The sequence below is a fragment of the Anabrus simplex genome, chromosome 1 (genome assembly GCF_040414725.1).
Source record: "Anabrus simplex isolate iqAnaSimp1 chromosome 1, ASM4041472v1, whole genome shotgun sequence".
Classification (NCBI taxonomy): Eukaryota; Metazoa; Arthropoda; class Insecta; order Orthoptera; family Tettigoniidae; genus Anabrus; species Anabrus simplex.
Window position 1 is genome coordinate 440,513,209 of NC_090265.1, and position 11,865 is coordinate 440,525,073.

Genomic DNA, 11,865 nt, shown 5'->3' on the forward strand with positions numbered 1-11,865 from the left:
TTCTTTAAATTAAGTTGTTCATTTTGCAGGTGCAATACTGTTACCGTTATGTTTTCTTTTTCTGGTAGTTTATAAATTTATTTACTCAGTTTCAGCAGAATGAAGAGCCTAACATACTTTTTTTTAAAAAGTCTTACATGAATGTTCTTTCTGCCAGTAGCCAAGGCATGTGAAGACCTAGATATACACAAAATCCTAAACAATGTGAGTCAATGGATGACAAAACATAGCCCCCACACTATGCAGGGTGCACACTCACTTCAACTGGCTCTTGGCTATACATCTCTGATGTGTTAGATCACAACTCTGCAATTAATACTTTATACAGTGTACCCCAACATTAAAGCCTCGGGTCACCACTTGAATCCCTAAAATATATGTGCAGAATGACTGTCTTTTGTTTACTTCTCGTGTCAACCTCTTTAGTTAGGAACTATGATGAAGTCTGGGGACATAAGCCCCCAGGAAGAGAGGAAAGAATGGAAGTTACAGTAATAGTGGATTGGCTAGGGTAGGACCTGCACAAGACCAGTGATATAGGGACAAGCAAAGGGGGCCTGCAAGCATAAGCCCCCAGGGTTAGAACTGCAAAATGGCCTTAGGCCTCTAGTTTCCTGTGTAAACACCATTGGTCTGGATAAGTTAGTGTAGGGCCTGGACAAGACCAGTGATATGGGAACACGCAAAGGGGATCTGGGGGTGCAATCCTCCAGGTTAGAGTTGCAAAGCAGCCTTAGTCCTCTGTGCAAACACCATTGGTCTGCACTGGTTACAGTAGGGTTATTAGCGCGATAGCAGCGCATTCCATGTGAGCTAGTGGTGGAAAGCTGAATTACAACTTTGGGTATACGGCTTCAGGTCTCTAGCTTCGGCATAGCCCTAGTGTAGGCACTCCACTCACTCACTTGTTGTACACGGAAGCTCCGCGGCCGGTGATGCTCTTTTTAGTTCACAGGATTGCCGACAGAAGCGTCCTTTACGATCTGCCAGCGATCTCCGAACGGTTGCCAACTGTTAAGGAAATGTCCAGTGGACTGTTGCGAAATTTGTTTTAGGTTACAACCAATAAATTACTTTTTTTTTCTTGCCGTGCGGGCAGTATGCGCCACGGCGATAGTTAAGAGCCTTTTGAAGGGAGTGTGGCCCCCGAAGGGGGCCACTGTTCTCATGACAGAGCTTGGCCTGGATTTGCAATGATAGGTTACAGTTACTAAATTACTTTTTTTCCTGCCGTGCGGGCAGTATGCACCGCGGCGATAATTAAGAGCCTCTTGAAGGGAGTGTGGCCCCCAGGCCACTGTTCTCATGACAGAGCTTGGCCTGGATTTGGAAAGATAGATTACAGCTACTAAATTACATATTTTTCTTGGTGTGTTTCTTACTGCGTTTTTATTCTGCACGGGTTGGTAATGGAACCAGCGAGTTACGAATTATGGTAATGACGTCATGACGGCCAATGGTCGTGCTCGTAGCTGGCCGGCTAATAGTCGATGCCGCGTGAAAACTTTCATTCTGTTATAAAAGTAAACATACATTTTTGGGCGGGTTGGTGGGTCCCTGGCATTGGTAATGAATACATCTCTCTTCTAAAAGGATTTTAAGGTATAATTCATATATATTTCTTCGCGAAGTTGTGTGTTATATACTGGAGTGCCTAGGGTAGGGCGCTACCAGGAAAATTTTATTCTTTAACATTTTGTACTGTTTAGGGTAAAGTTCTGTTTGGGGGTTAAAGGGAAAGTTTGAATATAATATGCATACTAATTATAGTTAGTCTTTCATATCCCTTGACTCATAACATCCATGTATATTAGCAGGTACAGTATACTGTACATGGGGTCTCAAGTGTTGCAAATAGTTTGACTGAGTTCATTGTCTTTCACAAAGTTCTATTTATATACTTGGTAGTTTCTAGTAATATAGAAGAAGATCAGGTGTTATATACTCTAGATTTTCTCTTAGAAATGTAAAAAAAACTTTGCCTTTGTTCTCTGACTTCCCTAAAAATATATTTTTGTTGAAATTCAGGCACATCAAGGACGAAAATTAACCCAAGCGATGTTGATACGATTTTGAAGTTGTTGGAGAATGGAGATGTGTCTGTTGTGGAGGAACTAGCCAGTGATGATGAGGATGAACCACAAACTCTACACCAGCCACAAATACAGCGCATTGGTACGTTATCACTAGGGAGTGGATTTTTATGTAATTACATATTTTTTTTGCGTAAGTTTTAACGCAACTTACGAAGTTCATTATTCCTATTGTGCATCCCCAAGTGCAAAAACTGAACCTTATTTCACATAAAAACACATTTTCACATTTTTTTAAATGTAAATACATATTTTTAGAAAATCTATAAGCACATAAATCGGCAATATTTGTTGATCAATAAAATTTAAAATGCTTCTGTGTTATAAAACAATGCTCATATTTTCATTTTACGATTACAGTATTGTTTTTAACAGTGTATTTAACATAATGTATCTGAATGTTTCGGCTATTTATGGACTTCCCTCCATAAGTTCTAAAACTTGCTGGTCACTGGCTACGTCGTTACATTTGATTTGATTTGCTGCACAAGATGTTTCCTTGCATGATGTCATTCCAACTCTTTATGAGTCAGCCCTCTCGGGTTTTGTTTATAGAATATCAGCAAAAGGCAATCACGGAGAGATAAGGTGACGTAATTCCGTTATGACATGGGACGAATATTGCCCCACCATTAGGTAGTGGAATTTCATCACTCCTAAGAGTAAGGTTAGCTGTTCGGGTCCATATATCATTCCCGTGGTCGTGTGATTTTGTATGGATTTATAAGAAATATTTCCTTCAGTGTATGCTGCTATTCTTTTTATTGAAACAGTTATTCACCGTAAATGCGTGTGTCATAACCTGCAAAATAATGCCAAAAGAGAAGTCGAGTACAAGGTCGCGTCTTCAACAATATGTAGTGGAATTTAAAAGCATTTTCACTACCGATGGAAAAGTATTATTTTGCCAACCGTGTGGTAAAACAGTACATGCAGATCAACGTTCTCAAGTAATCCAGCATTTGTCTGGAAATAAGCATACTGCGGCTGCTTCGCGTGTGTGTTCGCGACAATTACCATACTAATAGCTGAACCAGCTACTTCAAATGCAGGCCCATCTAAATATTCCCAGTATTATTTATATGTGTGCAGAGCATTTGTTTGCGCCGACATTCCTCTTGGTAAAATAAATAATCCAGGACTGAGAAATTTCCTAACAAAGTACATTAATTATGAGCCTCCAGACGAATCCACATTAAGGAAAAACTATCTCCCAAAATATTACGAAGTAACTTTACAAAGAATTCGGGCAGTATGTGATAGCGAAAAACTGTGGGTGAGCATTGACGAAACCACTGATTCAAGTGGCAGAAAAGTAGGAAATGTTGTAGTTGGTGTGTTGAAGAATGACAAAACTGCTTGCGAACATTCTTATTTGCTAGCGTGTAAAGAAATACTTGCTGCAAACCATGTCACTGTAGCCAGGTTATTCAATGAAGCCATGCACTTACTTTGGCCAAAAGGTATAAAATACGACTATGTATTGCTTTTCCTTACTGACAGTGCAGCTTACATGAAAAAGGCAGCCGAAGGCCTTTCTGTGAGCTTTCCGAAAATGATACACGCAACTTGCGTTGTTCATGCTCTACACAGGTTATGTGAAACTGTGCGGGCTCAGTATCCCCAAGTGGATAAATTAGTGTCTAATGGCAAAAAAGTCTTCGTAAAAGCACCCTCAAGAATCGATCTCTTTAAAGAGAAAAACCCGGATCTTGCGCTTCCTCCTCTGCCTATTGTTACGCGGTGGGGTACCTGGCTTAGCGCTGTGGTATACTACGCAGACAATTTCGAAAGTTTTGCATCCGTTGTGAACGTGCTAGAAAAAAACGGCGCGTTGACAATTGAGATTCTTCAAGAGATACTAAAAGACAGCTCTTTAAAAAAATGATTTGGCGTTTATATCTGCCAATCTAAGCTTCTTGTGTAAAACTATAGACATACTTGAAAAATCCACTAACCTGTTATCCAAAACAGTGAAGGAAGTGCGCGCTGTTGAAAATAAATTAGATTCACTCCCGGCTTCGCAGTTACAGGGACTGTTAAAGGTCAAATATCAAAATTTGTTCAGGAAAAACAGAGGATTTCAAACAATGTGCCAAATTTCTAATGTATTAGAGGGTGCTCACGTTGGCGAAATTGATGGCGTTATTGTTGGTGACATTCCTCTCTTTAACTATGCTCGTCTGACTTCCTGTGATGTGGAGCGATCGTTTTCGCAGTATAAGACGTTCTTTAGAGATAATCGGCATGCATTTGTGATGGACAATTTGGAGATGACCTTTGTTGTTCACTGCCATTCTGAGACTACTTCTAGCAACTAATATTCCAGCGTGTGATGGGTTGGTACGAACTGGTACTATTTTTTCAAAGATGATAGGTTGCTTTTGCCATATTTAAACAAAACATTACCTCTAAAAAAAAAAAAAAAAACCATTCATAATATCTACTCTGGCATATCAAAAATTAATATACCACACAGCACGTTTCCATACACAGACACCATTTTGCCTTAAGGAGAACGTTTGGTAGCACCATATTCTAATACAAAACATTATACTTATTTACTTCTTGAGCGTGAGTAGTTATGTGATATTTAAAGGAAAATAATTTTAATTTTTTATCACATATTTTAGAGTTTTTCAGCACAAAAAATATTTTTCCTTTTTTTAGCACATAAAAATCCGCTCCCTAGATATCACATTCAATTTTATTACGCATTATGAAACTCCAGTACTCTTATGGCAAACTGAGTTGCCCAAATTTTTAGCTAATAATTATTAAAATATAGCTTAATTCTGCGATATGTTTCAGGAGCTGATGTTGAGATTATATCTGTAAGCAGCCCAACCAAAGGAAAGTGGCAAAGGATATACTATTGGTGCTTCTGGAGATGCTGAACATTCAGTTAAGATATTTTCCTGACACTAGGTCTGATATTCTGCTCCCATAACAATGTGCAAACCAAACAACACTTTAATTTCCTCAGGTGTGGTTGGCTTGAGTGTCATGCTTTTCTGAAGTGCATAAATATTTGTTTTCTCTGAGTGCTGGAATACAGACAAAATGCTAGAAATGCTGGGTTGGCACAGGAGATAATGGATGTTATATTTCAGGCTTAGGGTAGCTCAAGCTTTTGTCAAGGTTGGTAACCAGTTCAAGGGTATCAAAAGAGGAAGGCCATCTATAAACCCTGTAACATCACCTTCAACTAATAAAAAACAAACAACTGAGAGGAGACCATTGAGGGAAGTGCAGATGGATAGTGTTGATCACTTACCAGAACATGTTGGCAATAAAGAACCTACTCGATGCAAGAAAGATTAATTGCACCCAGCGATCACACATTATCTGCAGTAAATGTGGAGTACATCTTTGTATAAATAGAACAGGAACTGTTTTGCAGTCTTTCATAAGCAATGAAATGAATGTGAATTTTTATGAAGCATTTCTTTGACGGTAACATGAGAACAAAATATGAATATTTGTAAATAATTATCTGTAAAAAATGAAAATCTCAAGAATAGATAATTTCAGTTCTATAGGAATGTATGGCTTACTATTTAGTACAGTAGAAACATTGTATACATCCAAATCCTGTCCTAAGAAGGTTACCATCCTAAGGTAAAAGTTTAGGATTCAGCAACACTTGAGACCAAATGTACAGCATACCGTACGATATATTTTTGTAACGGGAGGTCTCTCATTAACTAAATTTTGAAAGTACTTCCCCAGTACTAAACTCAAAATCCAGTCAGAAATAATTTTTCTTTCTAATCAGAAATATTTGGGACTGAAGGGGGTTAGGTAAGTTTCATATAACCCTGTATTCCACATTCTTTCCTTTACATGTTCCATTTCTTTGTGCTTTTATTCTGTCCAGGCTGGTAATAGAATCTATTTATTATGATTGACGGAAATGACGTCTCATCAAATTAAACTTTACACAGGTGACATGAATCGTTGCCTACGAGATACACACGGCCGGCAAATACAGCACACTAAACTTGTCCTCGAGATACTTCCGACAAGCGCCGCTAGAGTTCTCTTTACTATTCTGTCTCGCCCGCTCATTGCAACACGTTCATATATGAAAAACTATAAAAATTCATTAAAACCAGTAATCTCAGAAGGCAGCAAACAGATATGAAATCAAAGATAGGCCAAGAGCAATTGTTTGACTTATTTTCTACAACGTATTCCTTACAACATGCTTAAACGAAATAAGTAATTAACGAAAGAAGTAGAGAAATCTGATAGCGAGTTTGTCACTTCTTACAGATTCCTTTAATTGTGCCTCAGAGTATCCGATAAGCGGATCGAGATTGCAGTCATAAATAACTTTCGGTTTAATCGCCCTTTTACCAATTATCAGCGATCCAATCTTTCCTCCGCACATCTGATATTTTGACATTCGTATTGAAGCCGCTGTTTGATGAGCAATGTTATGCTCGTTACACTATATTTAGCGGCGTTTACCCGTATTTCTCTTTTTTTCTTCCCATAAAATTAAATTTGTGTTCGCCTCTGTGGTGTAGTGGTTAGTGTGATTAGCTGTCACTCCCAGAGGTCCGGGTTCGATTCCCGGCCCTGCCACGAAGTTTGAAAAGTGGTACGAGGGCTGGAACGGGTCCACTCACCCTGGGAGGTCAACTGAGTAGAGGTTCGATTCCCAGCTTAGCCATCCTGGAAGTGTTTTTCCGTGGTTTCCCACTTCTCCTCCAAGCAAATGCCGGGATAGTGCCTAACTTAAGGGGCTGGAGCTGTACCTTAATCAAGGCCATTGCCGCTTCCTTCCCACTCCTAGGCCTTTCCTGTCCCATCGTCGCCATAGGACCTATCTGTGTCTTTGCGACGTAAAGCAAATAGGAAAAAAAACTTCCTTCTCTCTCCCTTGCCTATCACTTCCAATCTTCCTATCCCCCTCCCCACAAGGCCCCTTTTCAGCATAGCAGGTGAGGCCGCCTGGGCAAGGAACTGGTCCTCCTCCCCAGTTTATCCCCTTATGCCTTAATTAAGGTACAGCCCCAGCATTTGTCTGGTGTGAAAATGGGAAACCACGGAAAACGATCTTCAGTGCTGCCGACAGTGGGATTCAAACCCACTATCTACCGGATGCAAGCTCACAGCCGCGCTTCCTGCGTTTGACATTTTCCTGTTTGTGAACAGGATACACAATGAAAACAGAAGGAAGTTTGATTGATGTGCTTACACTGAAATCTGTTTTATGAGAATTGCTAGGTACCTAAAGAGATCCTACTATATCACCTTGCCTAGAAATAGTCTGCTTCCATTTCTCCCTTCAACCGCACTCGGAAGGGAAACTATGGAACGTCAATTTTCATGCTTTTTTAGTGTCATCCGAAATACAGAGAGGTACACAACAGTACACCTTCTTAACCTCACAGACACTCACCGACAGAAACAATATTCACAATAAATTGCACAAAATAAACACAGCATCACAATTACTCCGCATATCACAATGTTAAAGCCTGCCAAGAACAGAACAGAAACCTGACATCTGTCTCAAATATTATTACAATATTTGAGACATACGTCAACTTCAATACGGAACCAAATTAAGACCAGTTACTTGTAACCTGACATCTAGCGGCCAAACAGTGAACACGGTCGGGCCGCTTTTTCAGCGGCAAATTGCTTCCTATTTCCAGGCCTTGTGTATCTCGTAGGCAACTCATGAATGCACATGGCACAGAGCTACCAACTTAAGAAGTAGGGACAAGATAATTACTGTACGTGGTTATGTGCTGCTACTGACATAACCATTGGTCTGGAAAGTACTGGCTAGTGAACTGGAGTCATGCAAAGCGGGTCTACCATTCTGTAGGGCAATAACAGTGCATTTTATGCGGGTTAGCGATGAAAAGCCAGTAGAAACGCAGTAACTACTCCATTAGTTTTATAGCATAATGGATTGGAAATAGTGCAAATCTTATGTGGAATACCTTGTAGAGAGGTGTGTTTACTGCGACAGCCAGGGAACCACCCACCAAGCCCCAAACTTACATTTTTTTCCATAACCTTATGTAACTTATCATGCACCATTCTTCATTGCTGAAGTATGCAGTACCACTTCCATTGGCTGAGACGCAATCTGTTATATTTCCAATAATCAAGTCTAATGCATTCAGTTATCAACCCAGGCACAGTAAAAAGACAACTAAATGCAATCTATAATGAAACAATGTACAATAGAGAAGAACAATAATTTTTTATTGAACTTACCACTATGTAGTGCAAGATAGAGCATGCCTGCAACCTTGAAAAATTCGTGAAGCCTTGGTCAGCGGGCAAGTTGGTCTTGAATAAGAATTCCGCCAAGTAACCAGCGAAGTGAGCTTTTTCTTCTGCTGACGACCTAACCAATCACTTTGTCACTGACCTGAATTATACATTAATTCAGCTTTTCACCACTGTCTACATAGAATGCGCTGTTATTGCCGTACAGAATGCTAGAAATTTAAAAGCCACTTCGCAGCCATAACCTGCCCCCAGACCCCCTTTGCTTGGTCACAGTCCAATGGTTTCGTCAACAACCAGACCAATGGTCTAGTCACTAGCCAGACTTAACCAGTATCTATACCAATCCCCTTGTTACTGACCCGAATTAAACAATTCCATTCCTGACCCAGTCGTATGACTGGAAACAGGCCGTGGATTTTCATTTCAGCTTTTCACCACTGTCCTACATAAAACACGATGGCATCACCCTGCAAAATGCTAGTAGATATCTAAAAGCCGCTTTACATCCCGAGCCTTTCCTTGGTCACAGTCCAATGGTTTTGTGGTAGAAATTTGGAGTGCACTCAGCAAGGATTATTACGTAATATGTTAGTTTCAGTGCTACTATTCTTACCTAAAAATTATTTTGGAAGAAAGATGTGTTCATTAGACCTGCCAGGGTCCAACCCACCCGCCCCTAGAAGTATATTTACTTAACCTTAAGTAGTGGTCCAGGTGCCATTATCCTTTGCTTCTGCCAAGGATCATGGATGGACATTGGCCAACATCACGAACCACTGCCAAAAAGACAGGCTCGCGAAGTTCGAAAGTTACATAGCATCAGACAGTAACATTACACTTTCAATTCCTCCTATAATCTCGGGGCTTATGGCAGGAAATAAAACGTCATTCATTAGCTGAGGCCATACGATTATTATTATTATTATTATTATTATTATTAGCTTTTTAACGTATTTCTGCACATCCAGGCCAATTTCTGTCAAGACAACAATGGCCCCTTCGGGAGGCTCTTTTCTATCACCGCAGCGCATACTGTCCGGACGGCAAGAAAAAAGGAAGTGTAGCCATATGAAACCTACGTACTAAACAAAGGACAGTCACTTCGCACGCGCCACAGTGTTGCTAACATTGCAGAGTGCACTCTAAAGCTTTGTCAGTTTGGTCACTAAACTGACCTAATTCAGACCTATGGTTTGGTCACTAGCTGGACCTAACCAATCCAAATGCCCCCCAGAACCCCTTTCATTTGTCACAGTCCAATGGTTTTGTCATTAGCCCAAATAATAAATCAATTCAGCTACAGAATGCTAGAAACCAACAGCCACCTTACGGCCATTTTGTCTGTACTAGTTCGTAAGTTCAAAAGTAGCGCTGCCGTACCTGACAATGTACCAATAATTGTCAAGATCAACAGTGTTGAAAGCCATGTCGACCAAGAGAAATGTGTAAGAAAGAAATGACAGTGCAATCGTGCGTAGATGTCTGCGCTGAAAGAGTGGCGTATTATCTGAACATTTACCCAAAAGCCAAATTAGGTATGTTGCACAGCGACGCCATTGGTGTAAATTGATTACACAAGATTTGCATAATTTCTACTCCGTATCATGCTACAATGGCTGTCCCTTTAAGAGATGAAGTGTCTAAGGTCACAATCACTCGTAAACAACTTCCCCACTAATTCCTGTGCTTCTGAACAATGCTTGGGAATCACATTAAAAATTAGCTACAATTATAGAAAGACCCTTCCATGATTCCCATCAACAATAACCACGGTATACTTAAAAAATTAAATTAGAAACGCTAACCATGAACATACATAAAGATGGAAGTTTACAGAAATCATCATATTTTGCATATATGTGTATCAAAATGAGACCCCAAACAACTTCAAAATTGATCTCAAAATATCCCACAAATTTCAATAATTTGCTGCCAGCCTACTGAAAAAATTACAAACCCCGAAAGCAAATATCTCACTTTGACATATGCTTCTTGTAAGCAGACTGCTAGTCATAACAGTATGCAGAGAAAAATTTACAATATAAATCTTCTGTTAAGAAGTGGTTCTATGCAACAAGGATATCCACGTGAAAAAAGATAAAGTTAATAGATATTACACTAAAAAAAATGCCTCAAACTGATTCCATAAAAAAAACACCACGTACATTTTCAACATAGCACTAACACTGTATTTCTTAAACCACAAAAATTACCGATAGGTGAAATGAAATGGCGTATGACTTTTAGTGCCAGGACATGTTCGGCTCGCCAAGAGCAGGTCTTTTGATTTGACTCCCGTAGGCAACCTGCGCGGTGTAACAATGTTACTTACCTGTCTGAAAGTAAAAAGTGGTTTTTCTTTTGAACTTGGTAAGTAAGTAGTAGCAAAGCTTGAGGTAGTTGGTGAACCAGGAGATTCCATAGCTCCATCTGAAGACGACGATTCTTGACTTGGCCCATCGTGACCCGGATAAAAATTCAACTGCTTGCGGCGATGCAGTCTACGAATTTCTTCCCGAATGCTAGCAGCCATTTTCTCTGAGGAAGAAAATAAGAATATGATGAAATGATTCCTGTGCACCCAATCATTTATAGTGCAACATAACCTTTGATTCCAAATAGAAAAAGGAACCGAAGGCCATGGCCATCTTACCAGGAGTTAGCTTAGGACAAACTTCAGCAAACGGAGATGGGTTAGGTTCCATTTGATTTGTAGGAGACGAACTAGGCGACATGCACATAGGGGTACAACGTCGTCGCTTCGAAGGCCTTCCTTGATTATGAACTGGATCAAAATCCAGTGTTCGTTTCAACGTAGCGCAAGCCATTTTACTCCCTTCTCGGGCAGTTAAAATAAAGAGATAAAGTAAAGCAAATTATGCCTTGTATGCAGGTCGATTCACTCACAATAGAACAAGAAACAATAGAACAAATCGTCTGTTTTTCAGAATCAGGAAATTTGTGAAGTCCACCTCCGATGTTAACGGATTTACACTAATGATTATTCACTTCCCATAGAATCAATATGGCTCCCGACCATTTAAATCGCTTTTGTATACAAGTTTGAAGAACCAAGAGCAAAGAATCAAGACCTACTCACCGTTGAGCGATCATACGTGATTGTTCAGAAAATGATAGGAAAAACGAGAGAGCATCGGATCACGGCCAACTAGAAACCCACAATGAGGAATGATCAAGACCCGCTCCAATCCTCAGACCGTAATCAAATACACAATATTATTAACAGAAGAAAATGCGCAAATTTGCAAAAAAAGTACAAGGAGGGACAGAATTTCATCTAATATTCTGTTCTAAATACACAGTCTCATTGAAGATTACATCTTTCACACATACTGTTTAATTATAGCTAATTTTGGAATTTGTTATATCTGCCCAGGCAACCATGCTTTCCAATCCTTTTTGAAGATTTTCTTTGTTGTTTGAGGCAAAAACAAGGTCATTTGCGTACATATACAGTGATAAGTTTGGTATGTCCTTAACCCCCCAA

The 11,865-nt window shown here is 39.8% G+C and overlaps 1 protein-coding gene across 1 annotated transcript in view; it reads right to left on the minus strand.

The window, feature by feature from the left end:
• The window catches only part of akirin, a 105,775-nt gene extending 94,315 nt beyond the window's left edge, over positions 1–11,460 (minus strand). Inside the window, exons 1-2 of the mRNA XM_067135180.2 lie at positions 11,011–11,460; positions 10,690–10,895 (exon numbers count right to left, since the gene is read on the minus strand). Of these exons, the coding sequence (XP_066991281.1) occupies positions 10,690–10,895; positions 11,011–11,185 (381 nt within the window). The 5' untranslated portion in view covers positions 11,186–11,460. The remainder of the gene's footprint in view (positions 1–10,689; positions 10,896–11,010) is intronic.
• Positions 11,461–11,865: the final 405 nt, after the last annotated feature.